The 17,515-nt window shown below is 57.0% G+C and overlaps 1 protein-coding gene across 4 annotated transcripts; it reads left to right on the top strand.

The window, feature by feature from the left end:
* Window positions 1-552: 552 nt before the first annotated feature.
* On the top strand, window positions 553-17,072 carry ANXA6 (annexin A6). 4 transcript variants are annotated; one of them, XM_068205940.1, is made up of 26 exons: window positions 553-650; window positions 2,928-2,987; window positions 5,594-5,678; window positions 5,948-6,042; window positions 6,196-6,332; window positions 6,367-6,518; window positions 6,611-6,690; window positions 6,767-6,823; window positions 6,966-7,059; window positions 7,142-7,237; window positions 7,485-7,543; window positions 8,159-8,281; window positions 8,476-8,534; window positions 8,959-9,034; window positions 9,934-10,015; window positions 10,238-10,332; window positions 10,761-10,874; window positions 11,301-11,391; window positions 11,823-11,902; window positions 12,100-12,153; window positions 13,904-13,921; window positions 14,739-14,835; window positions 15,116-15,211; window positions 15,489-15,547; window positions 16,286-16,408; window positions 16,714-17,072. In XM_068205940.1, exons 2-26 carry the CDS (start codon window positions 2,970-2,972, stop codon window positions 16,771-16,773), a joined length of 2,100 nt encoding a protein of 699 aa, XP_068062041.1. In that variant the 5' UTR covers window positions 553-650; window positions 2,928-2,969; the 3' UTR covers window positions 16,774-17,072. The 4 variants fall into 4 exon arrangements, with proteins under 4 accessions (XP_068062041.1, XP_068062044.1, XP_068062042.1 ...); XM_068205942.1 differs by having other exon boundaries at window positions 554-650; window positions 6,196-6,309; window positions 6,428-6,518; XM_068205943.1 differs by lacking the exon at window positions 13,904-13,921 and having other exon boundaries at window positions 6,196-6,309; window positions 6,428-6,518.
* The last annotated feature ends 443 nt before the right edge of the window (window positions 17,073-17,515 follow it).

Below are 17,515 nucleotides of genomic sequence, written 5' to 3'. Positions count from 1 at the left end.
CTTGGTCAGCACCTCCCTCCTTAAGTGAGTCCTGGGGGACCAAGGCCAGGCCGTTCTTCCCTCCTCAGACTCCTGCAGAGAGTCAGGGACGGACATTTCCCAGCCATGCAGGGAAGGGGTGATTTGGGGTGATTTGGTGCAGGAAGAGGTGGTTGGCAGCAGGACCGGGAGGCACTGGGGTACCCTGCGCCTGGCGTTCACCAGGAAACCACAGCTGGGGGGACAGAAGGGGTGACATTTCCGCAGCTGAAATGCAACCACCGGTATTGCCTGGCAGTGTGCGTGTGGCACTGTGCCACCGCTGCTGGCAGAGTGCCCCTGCACACACCAGTGGGGCTCTTGTGCCAGGAGACCTCCTTCCCCACAGCCGGGCAGAGCAGGGTGATTTTTGCGGGTGGCACTGGGTGCCGCCGCACCGCGGGTGATTTTGCGGGTGACATTGGGTGCCGCCGCACCGCGGGCACCCGGCTGAGGTCTGGCGCGGCACCGGGGGTGGGATGTGGCCCTGGCCATGGCAGGCGGGGACTCGGGGGCGGTGACGTCTCGCCGTGAGGAAACAGCTGCTCGCCAAGGACGAGCGCTCGGCCACAAGAACAGCCCGAGCGCGGCGGCGGCTCCTGCGAGCGCACCCGAGAGGCTCCGCGCTGCCGGTCAGTGCCCGCCGCGGGCCGGGGCACCGCGGGGTGCGGGCAGAGGGTGCGGGGCGCGGCGCCCGACGGGGCCAGGCACTTTTTCCCGTAATGGCCTGGGGGGAGGAAAGTCGTGGAAAGCCCTGGCTGCGCTGGGCGGTGAGCTGTGCAAGCGGAGGCTCCCTTTAAGGGGTTGCTGCAGGGGGAATCCCTGGGTTTTTTTCTTTTTATGAAAAATCTTTCCTTCTTGACAAGCCCCCGGGGGCTCCGCTGCCGGTGGGTGCTTTTTGAGGCGGGCGCTGGCGGGGCTGCGGGCCCCGCTGGGTGTGTCCCGGCCGGGATGTAGTCTGTGCTTTGGTGCTGCGGAAACAGCCATCCCTCCTTCCAGCCGGGATCCACGCTGAGGATCCCCCCTGCTTTGGTACCCACCAAGTTTTGCACAGGTAAACGCAGCCCACGACAGCCCAGAGGCTCGGAGCTCCCGAAGGCCTGGGAGGCTTTTTGGCAGTGCGTTTTGGGGAAGTCCCTAGCCCTGTCAGGAGGATGGTCCCTTTGCTTCAGGACAGCGGGTGGCAGAGCACTGGGTGTGTGCTGGGAGAGCCCCCCAGGCCAGTCGAGCTTTTGGGGTGCAGCCCTGAGCTCACACCTGTGGGGGCTTTGGAGAGCCTGGAGAGGTGCACTGCTGGCCAGACAGAGGCTTCCACAAAGGCTGTGCGCATCATTTAGGATTCCTCACGGGATCCCCATAACCCACGTTTCTCCGTTGTTGGGTGGGGGGCAGGTGTACCCCCATGCTGGGCCACTGCTGCCCAGTGGATGGGGTGTATTTGTCCGGGGATTATCCCGGGAGAGCAGCCCCGGGATCCGCGGAGGTGTCGGCAGCAGCGGGGGACAGGGACGGGGCACTACAAGGACAGGTCGGGGACTGGGTGTGGTCAGCGATTCTCCACCGCTGCCGAGATGAGTGGGGTGTTCTCAGCCCCGCTGCCACATGCATGGAGTGAAAGAGAAGGGCTGTGCCATGCTCGGATTTCCCCGCACCCAGGAGGGTACACAGCTTCCTGTACCGGCTCCAAGGTGGCATTAACAGGCTGCTTGTGCCGGGGTGGGATGCCTTGGCGCCCACCCAGCATCCGGCCGCAGTGCGGCCCCACTGCGTGTGGGGCACGTGGGGGCTGTCCCCGGCCAGCGGCCACGGAAGGGGCTGAGGCTCACAGCCTCCCCAGCTGGAGGGGGAAGAGGAGGTGAAAGCAGCTCTGCGTTCCTGCAAAACTCTCTCCCCTCAACCGCGGTGCCTGTGGGTGCTTTTAAAAGCTTCCTGTAGCCAAGCAGGGGGACTCGGCTGCACAGATGGTTGCAGGGCTGGGTCTCCCTTTGCACGGCAGCTCCTGCAGGGATGTGCAGCCAAGCCAGGGAAGTTCATGTGATTTCTCCTGCTCGCTCCGTGGCATGAAACCGAACTCTCTGGGGTCAGAAATCCCCCAGGGTGGCCCTGCTCTGCTCTGAATTTTTCTGCAACGTGTCTCAGAGGGAGGGTGAAGGAGCCAGGCGGGGCCGTGCCTCACGGCTGGCCTCAGCTGACGCTCAGCGGTTCATTCATGGCCGGGCTCCATTTTCCAGCTGTTTTTCTCTCTCCACCAGCTTCTTCGGAGCAAATGGCGCTGTTGGGGGACTTTCTCTGGGAGGGTGGGGAGAGCCCACACCGCAGTGGGTTGCAGTTATAAATGGTGCTGGTGTTAAAAAACAACCTGCAAGTTACCCTGGAAACCCAGCTGTGTTTCCTGGTTTCCAAGGATGTGTGGGACTGGTGGTGGCCTTGATTGTTGCACAGAAAGTCAGATAACAGCTCTGGAGATATTGTGGGGGCTGCCCAGCACCATGAGACAAGGAAAAGTCCCCAGCAGCTGCTGAAGCTGGGATGGCCTCAGAGCCTGGGGCTTCAGGGGAGCCGAAGGGACATTGAGGGGTGCAGCGAGAAGGCCCAGCCCTGCAGAGGATGCTCAGCCCATTTCCGCATATTCAGCACATTTTTTCCCCTCTGGTTTCTCTTGGTACTGACAGGAAACTGTGCAGGCTCTGCGCTGCCCCTGGCCTGTGGGGTCCCCTCCGTGCCAGATAGCAAAGGCTCAGTAACCACAGGGTGGCCAGCAAAGCCCCACTCCCTGATCCATCCTGCAGCACCTGGCAGTGCTCTCCCATGGGCACCACCCCCCCAGGAGGGAGCAAGCCCTCCCTTAACTAACACAACCTGCAGAGAGGGGCCTTGGCTCACGGTGACCATTCTGTTCCCTTCCACAGCTCCTCCTTGCCCTCGCTCCAGTGATTTCCAGCTTGGGAACCATGGCACCCCAAGGAAAGGTAAGGGTGACCTCCACATGGCAGGGGTGGGTCCAGGGCAGACCCCAGAGCTGGGGCAGCATCTCCAGCAGCAGCAAGGATGTGGTGACGTGTATGGACACCATGCTGCCCAGAGCCTGTTTACATTCCTGCCTCTCCAGCCAGTGCTGTCTGGATGTGATGCAGATGGGGGAAGTGCTGGGCTGGGGAGCAGGGACAGCAAGGAACAAAAATCCTTTTGGGACCACAGTGGGATGGGGAAGAGAAGCGGAGCCGTGGGAAGGGGAGGAGAAGAGATGTTGCACTGGGGATTTGGGCATTTGGTGGAGAAAACTCCCGCCTGAGCATGCTGCAAGGCATGCAGTCCTGTTTGGGCCTTTCTTCTCTCCCTAGCCTGGATTACTTCCCACTCCAGACTGGGGCTGGTGCGGTGTGGCAGCTGGGTGAGCAGGTGCTCCCCTGCAGCCAGGAAAACATCTCAGTGTGGGTGGAAAACCCTTCCTCGGTGGGCAGGCGCGCTGGCTCAGTGCAGCCTGCCTTCTGGCAGGGGAGGAGTCCCAGCCCAGAGCCTCCCTTCTCCACTGCTGGGTTCAGGCTCTGCTTTCCATTCCCTGGAGAAATCAAGCAATCATTTCCTCCAACTTTACTAGCCAAAGCTTCTTGCCCAGCTAAGACAGTGGTTGCTCTAGGTGGGGAAACTGAGGCTCATTGCAGGTTAGCATTTTCCTGCAACAGTCCAGGACCCCAAGCAGCCATGGGGTGGAAGAGAGCGAAGCCACGCTGGGAATTTTGCTTCCACCCTCCTGGCCCCAGTGTGGCTTATTTTTAGCTGGGAGGTCCAGGACAGGCCAGGATGACTCAGAGGCTGGAGGAGGGGAGGCAGGAGGCCCCTGGCAGCTGAAACAGGATGGAAAGTGGGATAGGGGTATGAAGAGTATGTGGTGGGCAGGATGCTGTTTCCATCCTAACTGATGTTCCTGCACTTGCCTGGGGCTCATTCCCACAAAGAATGCAGGGAGTGTGGGGTGATGCAGAGCACTGAGCTCCTGCCTCAGTTTCCCTTGCCCCAGCAAGGCAAACAGCTCATGCTTCGATGGCTCAGCAGGCAGGAACACAGCCCTGCTCTTCCTCTCCATTTAACCAAAGCCAACACCTTGACTTCCAATACTCTCCAGCCACTCTTGTTCACTCCTGCTGCCTCCCCACACCTCCTCTGCCTTGCAATTTATTTCCATCTCTGCAAGGCATGTGTGTGGGAGCAGCTTGTGCCAAGCCAGGAGGGTCTGGGAGCTGCCGGGAAGTGGGGCTAAATCCAGCTGTCCTGATGAATCACCTGCAATACGATCTGCCCCATGCCCGCCTGGTTCCCTGGAAGGGCAGCATCTCCTCTTGGTCCCTGCCACAGGGGACACCAATGCCAGCAGCTCCTCCCAAGAGGGCCTGTGGGATGTGCCCAGTTTCTCTCTGGAAAACAGGAGGAGGGAGGCTGGTTTGTTTCTGAAGGGGAGGATGTGCAGCAGAGCTGTTGTGCCATGATGTTGGGATGGGACCCAGGAGAGTGGTGGGTGTGAAGCTGCCCTGAGTCCATCTGCTTGGGCTCATTCCTGGAGGCATTTCCTGGGTCAGGGACATTGATGCCCATCTTCTCCAAGGATATGCTGGTTTTAGATGTCCATTCTGGCAGCAGGCCTGGGTCTTTTACAGCTCCTGAGGATCTTAAAGAAGCCGTGCAGCAGATCCTGAGCAGATGAGCCCAGGGAGGTGCACATACCCAGCTGGCACGTGGTACAAGCAGAGCCAGGGGAGGATGCTCAGTTTCCCAGAGTGCTGACAGAGCTGACAGCCCCAGCGCAGCTCCCAGCTCTCCTGTTTGTCGGCACGACTGCTAAAGAAATGCTGCTGCTCAGTTCTTCCCAGTTTGTGCTTCTGGTGGGGATGTATCCCAGTTCTTTATGTGGGGCCAGGATGGTTTCACCTCTGCTTCCACCTAGGGTGGTGCTGATCTCGTTCAGGGTCCAGCTCCAGGCTCCCATGGGGTGAATTCCCTGAACAAAGCTGACCTGGGAAGGGGGATTTTGGTCCCTCCTTTTTCTTGAGGTCTCTGGAGGTGTCATTCCTGGGCAGTCTGGAAGTGGCAGAAGAGCAGATAGAAGTGGATCATATCAACCCCCAGGATTTCTCAGGCTCCCAGGAAAGTCTTTCCCAATACCCAGGACCTCTGCTCCAGCCCCTTGGATCAGCCTGGGCCCCATGGGAGTGCACGCTGGAGCAGGACAAACTGTTGGCAGCTCTGGTGCTTCTCAGTGTTTTCCACTTAGCAGCCCATTTGTGCCTGTAAATTTGTCTCCTTGCTTGGAGGCCATGCAGAGCCTGGGCAACCTCAGCATCCAGAGTGGTTCCTTGCTTGCAACAGGCTGTGGAAAATTAATTCCCTCTGTAGGGAGAGCAAACAGGAAAGGAAACAACTGCAGAGGAGAACAGCTGTTTATGTCTGAACTTGAGCTTTGCCTTGGGCAGCCTGAGCCATAACGGATCTTACCTCAATCCTGCTCAGCTTCAGCTTCTCCTTCCCCCATCCCACTGGGGCTGCTCCTTCCTCTTGTACCTTCTCCCCTCCTTTCCCATAGGTCTACAGGGGCTCGGTGAAGGATTTCCAGGGCTTTGATGCCAACCAGGATGCAGAGGCCTTGTACAATGCCATGAAGGGATTTGGTATGGATGCTCCTCCAGACTGTCCCAGGGCTACCCTTGGTGTCCCTTATTCCTTGGTGTCCCCTATTCCCTGGTTGACCCTTGCATGGCTGGGTGTCCTGCATCACTTCCCCTCTCAGCTGACTGACTGCTTTAGCAGTGTGCTAAAGCTCTCCTGGTTTCCTTTCCTCCCTGGAGCCAGCTTGGCTCTGCTTGTCCTCCCTGCCCCAGCTCCAGAGCAGCTCTGGGCTCAGCAGGGTGGCTGTGGTGACTCCTGGCTCTCCCCACAGGCAGTGACAAAGAGGCCATCCTCGACCTCATCACATCCAGAAGCAACAGGCAGCGGGTGGAGATCTGCCAAGCCTACAAGTCCCTCTATGGGAAGGTAAAGTCAGGAACACTCCCTGGGCCATGGCCCCACTGCAAAGTGTCCGTGGCTACCACCACCCAGCCCACACAGGGACCTGCCGCTCCCTGGACCCACTCAGAGATGCTGTGGAGCAAAGGATCCCCCAGCCCCTTTCTCCCCCTCCACCAGGACCTCATTGCAGACCTGAAGTACGAGCTGACGGGGAAGTTTGAGCGGCTGATCGTGAGCCTGATGCGGCCCCCAGCTTATGGAGATGCCAAAGAGATCAAAGATGCCATCTCGGTAAGGGGTGGGCACCCCCCCGGGTGGGCACCCCCCAGGGGTGGGCACGCTGCCCAGGGCCCCTCTGAGGGCACCCCAGCCCACCCCAGGGCTCATGGGGCTGTGTCTCTGCCCACAGGGTGTCGGCACAGATGAGAAGTGCCTCATTGAGATCCTCGCCTCCCGCACCAACCAGGAGATCCATGACCTGGTGGCTGCCTACAAAGATGGTGAGGGCTGAGAAGGGCAGGAGCCACAAAAAGGGCAGAGCTGAAGGGATCCAGGTCTCCAGGCCTGACCTCTTCCCTTCCTCTTCCACCAGCCTATGAGAGAGACCTGGAAGCTGACATCGTTGGAGACACATCAGGCCACTTCAAGAAGATGCTTGTTGTTCTGCTTCAGGCATGTCCCTCTGTCCAGCATCTGTAGGTGGTGGGTGCCTGTGCCCTGCAGGGCTGAGCCCATCTCTCTCCCACAGGGTGCCAGGGAAGAGGATGATGTGGTGAGTGAGGACTTGGTGGAGCAGGATGCCAAGGTGAGGCTTGGTGGGTCACTGTGATAGGTGGTATCCAGGCAGGGATGGTGGGGCTGGGACATCTGGATTTAGGTTGCATAAGGTGGGTGGGTGCCAGGGGAGCACCCTGAGTCAGGCTGTGCTGCCTTCCCCATCCCACCAGGACCTGCTGGAAGCTGGCGAGCTGAAATGGGGCACAGATGAGGCCCAGTTCATCTACATCCTTGGCCGGAGGAGCAGGCAGCATCTCCGCCTGGGTGAGCATCACCTGCGAGCTCAGGGTGGGCCTGAAGGTATCTCAGTAGCTTCTCCAGGCATCTCCTTGCTCTCATCCCGCAGTCTTTGATGAATATCTGAAGATTGCTGGGAAGCCCATTGAGAGGAGCATCCGGGGGGAGCTCTCTGGTGACTTTGAGAAGCTGATGTTGGCCGTGGGTAAGCCAGCCCCACATGGGGATTCTGCAAAAACACACCACTGCCCTTCCTCGACTGGGAGGGCTCAGGACTGGGGCCAGCAGGGTCAGGGCTGTGGCTGTACCTGGTGTTAGGGGGCTCAGGGAGGCTCCTTCAGGATGGGTGGGGATGCTGGATATTGTTCCCATGGGGTGTGAGTGTTCAGAGGTTGGGGGCACTGGTGCAGCTGGGTGCTGGCATCCCTCACCACACCTCAATTTCTCTGCAGTGAAGTGCATCAGAAGCAAAGCAGAGTATTTTGCTGAAAGGCTCTACAAGGCCATGAAGGTAAGTAGATTTCCCCTTATCCACAGGGTTCACCCAGCATTGCAGGGATCTGGGCAGAGGAGGGGTCCCCTTGCCACGGGGTGCTGCTGGAGAGCAGGGTGACACAGGTCCATGAAGGCAGGACTTATGTGACCTCCCCTCCAAAGGAGCTATTCCCTCAGAGCTGGGGCTGGCTAGAAATCAGATAGAGGGCTGTTGCCATTGAGTCAGGGACAGGAACAAAGACTCTACTCTAGTCTTCAGAAGGTGAACAGAAGGTGTTAAATAGAAATTAGTGAGTCTTTTATAGCCCCACTCGCTAAGCTGAGACTTGATTGGTCCTAAAGCAAAAACCTCTTACACTATTGGGGAACTAAGAATAGCACACTCTGGAAAATCATATCTATAAACAACCTATATAGAGAGATAATAATTGTTTTAATTCTTTCTCTGAGCTTTCTCACAGCTTTCTCACAGCTTTCTCACAGCTTCTCACAGTTTCCCAGGAAAATCCTGGGAGAGCTATGTCTCTCTCTGTTCAGAGGATATGTGATTACCACAGAGGGTCCAACCTGTGATGAGCTGAGCAGAGTTGTTTGGCCATCCCAGGCTTGATGTGGATTTGGTCCATTGCAGGGTCTGGGCACGAGAGACAACACGCTGATCCGCATCATGGTGTCACGCAGCGAGATCGACATGCTGGACATCCGGGAGGTGTTCAGGACCAAGTATGAGAAATCTCTCTACAACATGATAAAGGTAAGTGCTGGGGGTCTTGCTCACCCTCCAAGCAGCTGCTGGTGCTGCCTCCCTCATGTGCCAGCTGGGAGGGCTGTGCTGGGGGTCCATTTCTGAGGACAGGGTTCAGGAAGACCCCTCTGCATGAGCCCATCCCATGGCACTACCATGACTTTACCTACTGCATGGTCCTCTGTCTCCATCTGCTTTTCCAGGAGGACACGTCTGGGGAGTACAAGAAGGCTTTGCTGAAGCTGTGTGGAGGGGACGATGAGTAAGACCACCTGTCACCCCCCTTTGTCCCTCTTCATTCCCTTGGGTACAACATCTGGGTCAGAGCCTGATGGAGCACTTGGACCAGCAGCACCCACAGTGACTGTGGTTCGGTACAGGGGGCCCTGTGGCTCCTCTGCATGGCCAGCCACAATGTCATGGTTCCTTCTTGGCACATGGGAGCCCTGCAGGGTAGGGCCAAACCCCTGGAGGGAGGATGCTCTCTGGTGGGGGAGGTTGGGATTCACCACACATTTCTTCCCATTCCCACCCATCCAGCCCCACAGCAAGCACCTGGTTCCTGCCCCTATGCCCAGTGGATACAAAACACCCCTCATGGAGGAGCAAGACAGGGTGAGGGGTGGCTGCTGGCAGGTGCAGGGCCCCCATGGCTCACTGTCCCCTGTCCTTGCCCTCCGTTGCAGTGCTGCAGGTGAGTTCTTCCCCGAGGCGGCGCAGGTGGCCTATCGGATGTGGGAGCTTAGTGCGGTCAAAGTAGAGGTCAGCACCCCAGCCCCCCTGCTCCCCCTCTGTGCTGCCTGCCAGCTTGGGACCCCTGGCTGCTCCTCTCTGCCATGGGGCACAGCCAGCCCCACACCTCTGCTCTGACTCTCACTCCCCAGCTTCTCTCAATGCCATTCTCTGGTTTTGGGGTACGAGGTTGGCAGGATGGCAGGGCTGGCTGCTCCCCGGGGGCTCCACTAACCCCCTGCTCCCTCTGAAGCCTTCCTCCCTTGGGGCAGTGGGTCCTGCATGTCTCTGCAATGCATCACATGCAGCCCTGGCTCCAGTGCCCACCAGAGAACTCCTGCCCTCTGGGGGAGCCTAGAGCTGGCCAGGGCATGGCTGCAGGATGGGGAGAGGTAACCTGCATGCAGCTGAAACTCCCACAAAAGGGTGCTTTGGGATATGCAGAAAATACACCCTGAGCCCTACATGAACACTGTGAGGATGGAGATGTGTTTGGAACATAAGGACACAGGAGGATAGAACTGTAGTGCAGGAGTGGGCATCCTTTCAGAGACTCCTCTTCTGTCTCTCGGTGACATGGCCAGCCCAGGCTGAGATGTTCCACGCTAGGGCAGGCAGGTGTAACACTGGGCAGGGCACCGAGACTCCAGGGATTTTCTGTTTCTGTCCTCTTCCTGCTCTCTGCTCGTCTGGCTATGGTTGGCCCCTTAATGGAAGGGGTGACAGTGGTGGGGAGATCCTCACTGATCCCCAGGTGCTTGCACTAACACAGAACCTGCTTTGGCCTCAGCTTGTTGGGTGGCACCTTCCCTCTTCCTCATCTCTCCTTCTCTCCATCTCTCCATTCCCCCCCCCCTCTCTCCATCCCTTCATCCCTTCCTCCTTCCCTCTCATCTCGAGGGTGAGCATAAACTCCTCTGCATCCACAGCTGCGAGGAACCGTGCAGCCTGCAGGAGACTTCAACGACGACGGGGACGCGCAGGTGCTGAGGAAGGCCATGAAGGGCCTGGGTAAGTGGGGACCGCGAGTTTAGGCCCTTCCTGCTGCTCCCCATCAGCTCCAGGGGCACAAAATCCACCCTGGCCCACAGAGGGCTGCATGGAAGCCCCAGGGGGAATAGAGACGGAGCTGTGGGAGTTCTCCCTTCCCTGCCTACCCAGTTTGTGGGGGTGGCAATGTGCCCATGATCAGGGGTGACACGGTGACACAGTGTGGCTCTGCTGTCATTGCAGGCACGGATGAAGGGGCCATCATAGAGGTGGTGACCAAGAGGAGCAACGCCCAGAGGCAACAGATCCTAAAGGCTTACAAGGCTCATTATGGCAGGGTACTGCAGTCTCCATCCCACCCTGCTTCCTCCTGCCCACATCCTGCTCCCTTCCACATGGAGATCAGCCCCTCACTGAAAGGAATCATGCCCAGGGAGCAGTGGGCAGCTGGGGCACACCCACATGCTTCGGCATGACTCCCCCAAGGGAAACAGTTGTCACAGCAGCCAGCCACTCTGGGTGCCCAACCAGCCCAAGCGAGGGTGTCCCTTCCCCTTCGCTTGCCCCATCCTCAGCTCTGCACAGAGGGCTCCAGAGCCAGAATCTCCCCAGAGCCACGCAAATACGTGACTTTAAACTGCCCCAAGGGTTTTCACAGATGTCTCCAATCCCTACGCTCTCCTCCCCTTCTTTTTCTCTCATGTTGCTTCAACTGGTCCGTCCCTGCAGAAGCAGCTGGGGACTGAACCCTCAATTGTTTTCGCAGGACCTGATGGCAGACCTGAAGTCTGAGCTGTCTGGCAGCTTGGCCAAGCTGATCCTCGGGCTGATGCTGACGCCACCGCAGTACGATGCCAAGCAGCTGAGGAAGGCCGTGGAGGTAATTGTCACACTGCTGGTGGCCTGGGGCTGTCAATGCCCACAGCTTCACATGCCCCAGCATCTCATCTCCTCTGGAGAAGAAAAGATCAGAAAGCACCAGGACAAAGACCTTGTTTGCACTCAAGACTTGCATGCCTCTTTGCAGCCCAGCATGCTCAGCCAGCTGGTAGCCACTGGAGAGCCACAGTAGGGGCAAATCAGTGACATGCACTGCTATCCACCAGTCACACCAGCTGGGAGCTCACTAGCAGTGTACTTGGACATTCCATGTTGATTCCTACCAGCCCTTGGGGCAATTTGCTGGATATAGACTTTTGCCATGTTGTTGACCTGGACCCGTCCTTGCCTGGCACTGCACGGCAATGCCATCATGTCCCCATTTGGTGTTGGCACCTGCAGCACCCACCATGGCACTCTCTTCCAGGGGGCTGGCACAGATGAGAGTGTCCTGATCGAAATCATGGCCACGCGGAACAACCAGGAGATCAGGGCTATCAACGAGGCCTATCAGGAAGGTAGGGCACAGGAGGGACAGGGGGAGCACCCAGGTTCTGGGCACAGAGCACACTGTGCAAGGTCCTTCCAGAGCCCAGGCAAAGTTTTGTCTCTGGGTTGGGTCCATGGCTTGGTGCTGTGAAGGTCTGTTAGCCCCTCCAGCAGAGCCGCTGGTCCTTGCCTCTCTCCACCTCACAGTGACATGCCCCAGCTCTGCCATCAATGTCTCCTTCCCTGAGAGCTCTTTCACAATGATCCTATTTCCTCCAGAGTACCTGGAGCAAGAGGCTGTGCTTATGCTCAGGGCATTAGAGCTGCTGGGGTGATCCCCTCTTCCCTGGGTTTGAGCTCAGCATCTGCTTCAGCCATGCTTCCCATGGACATCACGGGGACAACAGGCACTGGTGGGTGGGAATCTGAGCTGCAGGGCTCAGCCATCCCTTCTCCACAGCCTACCACAAGAGCCTGGAAGATGACCTGAGCTCTGACACATCGGGGCATTTCAAGAGGATTCTCGTCTCCCTGGCTCTGGTAAGGGCAGCTCTCACTGGGTCTTTTCCTCACTGCCACAGGCAGTGCTGGGGGTCTGGAAGGTCAGTGGCTGGAGAAGACACAGCATCCCTGCCTGGCTGGGCAGGGCTGCTGGACTCTGTCTGCCTCCCCCTCACTTGGGGCTCTCCCAGGAGATGTCCCCTCTCCATCTCCATGATTTTTGTATCCAACCACAGGGCAACCGTGACGAAGGACCAGAGAACCTCACACAGGCACAGGAAGATGCCAAGGTAAGACCCATATTGGCAGTGCTCTCCTGGGCTTTGCATTAAAAAAAAGGAGAGGATGTTGCGTGCCCTGCTCTGGAACTGACATTCTCAGGGAAGCAAATTCTGCTGGGCCAGGGTCTCTAAACTGCAGGAGGACATGCCAGGTGAAATGACACCTTTGGAAGTAAAACTCCCATGCCTGATTGCTGAAGCCCTTGGCTCTGCTGCTCCATGCACGGGGAGAGCAGCCCCAGGAAATTCCCCACCTCTAGGCTGCAGCCTTTCTTGTGCAGAACTGCCACTCTGGGGTTCAGTAACACACACTGATGCTGACATTTGGCTCTTGAGCTTCAAACACAGCTTTGAAGGAGGTCTGCAGGAGCCACTCACCTCTGTGTGTTGTGCAGGGGGCAGCCCTGACACACTGGGGTGCTCCAGACCTCTCCTGGGCTGTGGTGAGACACAAGTGGAGGGGGAAGGCTGAGCAGCCAGAAGCAGTGCAGGGAGGTGTGGGAGCGAATCCCTGGCTGAGCTCCTGGTCCCAGGAGACCTGTGGTGTGTCCCCTGACCCCCTGCTCCTCAGGGTCGGGTCTTTTCTATGAGGGGCTGGGAAGATCTGTGCAGGATCAAACCCAAGATCTTGCTTGGCTGTCCTGTGCCAGCACTGGATGTTCCATTGCCCGGGAGAGCACACAGCATTCCCAGCAAGGCTGCCACCAGCAGAGGGAGTGGATGCTGCGCTGCCTGTGTCCCTGTCCATGCACTGCTTGCACCCTGCCACACTCTCTGCCTGTACCTCTGCCCAGGCACTGCTTGCACCCTGCCACCCTCTCTGCCTGTACTTCTGCTCCTGCTTTTTAGGGACTACCTAAAAACAGAGGCTATACAACATTAAAGGAATAAAAAGTGGTTATATTTATTGAAGGGCCTTCAAGTGCATTTAGGGCAAGTGTAGCCCCCCCCAGGGGCTACACCCAAAAATGATGACAGGTCATGGGTTTTCATACTTCTATAAGTTTGGTCCATTTGCATATTGGGGGTTAATATTCCAATTACAGCTTCAGGTAATGCTGTCATTTACGCCAAATTTGCTGCCCCCACCTCTCTTGTTTACATTTCTTGGGGCCTGAGACAATGAGGTGTCCTTGATTCCCAGGCCTAGAGAGGAATTGTTTTGTCTGACTAAAATGGGAAAGCAGTGGCTAACACTATATGGAGTTTAGCATTATACACTAAGGCATTGCAGGATTACAAATATATGAAAAACATAAAAGCGAAAATTCTAAGGCATCACTGCCCATTCACTGCCTGCACCCCTGCTGCATGTGCTGCTGCTCACCTCACCCTGCTGCACAGAGAGAGCCAGAGATGACATGCACAGGGACGAGCCAGACAGGTGGCACCTGACCTGGCACCACACTGTGTTTTGTCAGCAAAGCTGCCCCTCCCCTCGTCCCACTGGCAGAGGTGGGCAGGCTGGCAGGAGCCAGCCTAAAGGCAGGCAAGGATGCTCCAAGAGGAGCAACAGGCTGGCACCCAAACTCCAGGGCTGGGGGGATTCACTTTGTTTGGCCAAAGACTAGCCTCCCAAGGTACTGGTGTAGAGGCCAAACTGGAGGAGGACACAGGTCCTGCTCATGGGGAAGCAGGGGACCTGGGGACAGGTAGTTTTAAGGGATTTTGCTAGACTTCCCTTGCTTTATCAGGGAACGATAAAGGTTGAGCAGCACCTTCTGACCCTGTTGTCTTCCTGTCTCTCTCTCTCCACCAGGTTGTTGCTGAGACCCTGGTGAGTGCCTGCCTTTTCGCTCCTCACCCTTCTGCACGTTTGAAGGGATGCTGCAGTCCTGGGGTGCAGGGCTGGGGCTGGGAATTGCAGCCCCACAAGCCAGGCCTTTCTGACCACATGGGCTGTGCTCACTGGCTTGGGACTCTGGTGTCCTTGCATCAGGACAGGGGACAAGGGGACAGATGGGACCTGCAGTGAGGGCACTTCCCTGCAGTGTGGGGCAGGAGAGGGAGAAAGCCACCTGCCCTACCCTTGGGGACCAAGCCTGCACACTGCCTGCATGTGGGACCTGTGTTCCAGGCAGTGTGGGACTCAGGGCTAGCTTCCCTAGCTCCCCAAAAGTGGGAACTGGGGAAGGGGTGACTTTCTCCTGCAACAGCCTAACAGATGAGCTGGGCACAGCCTCTCACTGATGCCCAGAGAGGAATGGCAGCTGTTCATTCATGGGCAGCACTGCTGTGGCCCAGGGTGGCTTCTGTATCTTTCAGACAGCCCTGAATTTCCTCTTCAGGTGGTGTTGGTCACCCCTGAAACATCCTCCACAAAGGATGAAAAAAGGTCTTAACCATAAGCATTGCAAAGCTTTTTCTATAAAAACTGGAAAACATCTTTTCTTAGAGATAATCTGTGAGTGTGCAGCTTCACATCTGTGCAAAGGAAATGCCTTTTTTAGGGGGAAAAAATCCTCAGCTATTTTCCTGCTCATAACCTCTTTACAAAAAGGTTTCCAGTCAGGACTGGCTGTCCCAGGAAGAGCTTTTTCACACCTATGTCCCTCTCTAATATGTCTCCCTCTTAACTCTTTGTTCTCTCCCAGAAACTTGCTGATGTCTCCAGCAATGACTCCAGCGACTCCCTGGAGACCCGGTTCCTCAGCATCCTCTGCACCCGCAGCTACCCCCACCTCCGCAGAGGTAGGATCACATTTCTCCATCAGCTGCAATACAAGTGCTTGGATTTGGGCTAGATGGGAGATGGGGAGATGAGGGTCCCCTCAAAGCTGAGGTTGAGCCCTATCTCCCCAGCAGTGGTGGGGATGAGGCCTGGCATTTGAGGTGGCTTGTTGAAGTCACCCAAGCCCGCTCTGGTCCCATGTGATCCAGAAGTCTCCACAGCTGAGGCTCGAGTCTCCCGGGTGCCCAGGGCTGGGGTGGAACAGCTCAGCAGTGACCCTTTCCTCTCCCCCATCCCCAGTGTTTCAGGAGTTCATCAAGATGACCAACCACGACGTGGAGCACGCCATCAAGAAGCGGATGTCGGGAGATGTGAGGGACGCCTTCGTGGCCATCGGTCAGTGCTCCCTCTGGACAGGGCTCCCCGCAGGGCAGGCAGCCCCTTTAGCTGTCACTGCCTAGGCAGTGTGGCAGCAGATTCCTGCTGCCGTTGGGCCATGGAGACTCCCACTGGGGCATGGGGCGGGGCACTTACAGGGTCTCTAGAGAGGGCCAGGCCTGCACCCTTGTACCAAGGAGGGCTTGTGGCTGAGAGAGTGGTGCCACAGCTTCTTGCTGTGATGTGTCCCCTGGGTGCCATGAACCCTCTTTTTGTCCCCTCTTGTGTGTTGCAGTCCGGAGTGTGAAGAACAAGCCAGCTTTCTTTGCTGACAAGCTCTACAAGTCCATGAAGGTGAGAACAGACCCTCCTGGGGCTGGGCTATGGGAGAGGGCTGTGCTGGGCTTCTTTGGGACTGTGCTTTAACCTCGTGAAAGGGATGGGGTTTGTCCCCTGGCTGTCCCTGAGGGAGTAGGGAGGGCTGAGCTCAAACCAACATCTGGGGTTATCAGGAGATGGGTCAGGTTGATGTCTTACTGGTAGCAAGTCCAGCATATGTCCAAGGAGAGATCACAGAACAGTTAGAGTTGGAAGTGACCTTTAAAGGTTTCATCTAGTCCAATTCCCTGCAATAAGCAGGGACGTCTTCAAGACTATTTAAGGCCCCATCCAACCTGGCTGTGAATGTTTCCACAGAGGGGAGATCCATCACCTTTCTGGGCAACTTGTGCCAGTTTCACCACCCTCACTACAAAAAATTTCTTCCTTGTAACTACTCTGAATCTGCTCTTTTAACTTAAAACCATCACCCCTTTTCCTATCACTACATTCCCTGCTAAAAAAGTTTGTCCCCATCTTTCTAAAGCCCCTTTTAAGTATTAAAAGACTGCAATAGGGTCTCTCCAGAGCATTCTCATCTTCAGGCTGAACAACCCCAGTTCCCTCAGCCTTTCCTCACAGGAGAGGTGTTCCAGACTCATTTTTGTGGCCTTCCTGTGTGCCTGATCCCCAGCTTGGACCATGCATGAGATGCCAGGAGCATCTGTGAGCCCCAGTCCCTGCAGGGCTTTTTGTTCAAGTTCTCCCTTGCAGGGTGCTGGCACAGATGAGAGGACCCTGACCCGGATCATGATTTCTCGGAGCGAGATTGACCTGTTCAACATCCGGGGCGAGTTCATAGATCTGTTTGACAAATCGCTGCACCACATGATTGAGGTGAGGGGACAGGGCCATCCCTTCCTGGCTCATCACCTTGTCTGGCTGAGTCCTGGCCCTGAGCCCTGAGGGGACCTGAGCCATGAGCGGCACAAGGGCTGAGCATCACCTGGGCAGGGGGAACTACCCCCAGCAGCCCCAGAGTTGGCTGGTCTGGCTGTAGAGAGGATGTGCTGGCATCTTCCACTGCTGCAGGGATACCTGCAGGGTTTCTAGGACATGGAGCTGTGCCTTCCCTGTGTGCCCAGCACCTTGAACCAGGCTTCCCCAGGGCTGGTTCTCTGACATGGCTCTCCCTCTTGCAGAAGGACACCTCTGGCGACTACCGCAAGGCTCTGCTGGCCCTCTGTGGTGGGGAGGACTAGGTGGCAGCTGGGGTCCTTTGTGTCTGAGCCAGCACACAGCCACTGCCTTGATGTCACCGCAGCTTCGGGGGCTTCAGGGGACACTCAGTCCCCTCCAGAGAACAACTCACTTTGCGCTGGAAAGCAGCACCACATTGCAAGCGGGGGAGTCTCGGGGAGGGGAGCAGAGGGGTCTGGGTAGGGAGATTGTCTGTCTTGAAGCAAAATAATTCATACCCGAACATGCCACTAAACCAAGGAATTTACCCAGATGGAAAAGACAATTTTAAATCTGATAAATAAAACCTCACTGTTGCTGACCCTGAGGCGAGAGCAGTTGACTTACTGGGGCAGGTTTGGGTGGGACTGGGAAGCCCTGGTGTCTCCTTGCTCCTGTAGGCAAACTCGGGTAAGAGCCCAGCCCCAGCTCCAGGGAGGGCCCTGAAGACACCACAAAACCTCTCTGAGCAACCCTTCTGCAGAGACAGGGGCCGAAAATGCATGTGGGGCTGGCAGCAGTGCAGGGACTTCACCAAGGGCTTCACTTCATGCCTCTGAAAATCCCCGGCAGGGTTCATGCCGTTGTGTGGATGATGCTTTCATAAACCAGAGATACAAATCAGATTTGATGGCATCCACCCGTCCTTGTACGCGGTTTCCTGTGCTTTCAAGCTGCTGAAGAAGCAGTCGAAAGGCACATGCCATAGAGGCTACACCCCCAAACTGTTCGTTGGCACTTCCCCCAACACTCGGGAGAAAAGAA

This window comes from Anomalospiza imberbis, chromosome 15 (genome assembly GCF_031753505.1).
Source record: "Anomalospiza imberbis isolate Cuckoo-Finch-1a 21T00152 chromosome 15, ASM3175350v1, whole genome shotgun sequence".
Classification (NCBI taxonomy): Eukaryota; Metazoa; Chordata; class Aves; order Passeriformes; family Viduidae; genus Anomalospiza; species Anomalospiza imberbis.
The sequence above is the reverse complement of the archived record's forward strand: the minus strand, read 5'-3'. Positions and strand labels throughout refer to the sequence as shown.

Bases quoted from the DNA above. Each gene is read 5' to 3' on its own strand.
- ANXA6 (XM_068205940.1), top strand. The intron at 11,903-12,099 runs GTAAGGGCAGCT...ATCCAACCACAG, and splicing joins TTCTCGTCTCCCTGGCTCTG to GGCAACCGTGACGAAGGACC. The intron at 15,212-15,488 runs GTCAGTGCTCCC...TGTGTGTTGCAG, and splicing joins GGACGCCTTCGTGGCCATCG to TCCGGAGTGTGAAGAACAAG.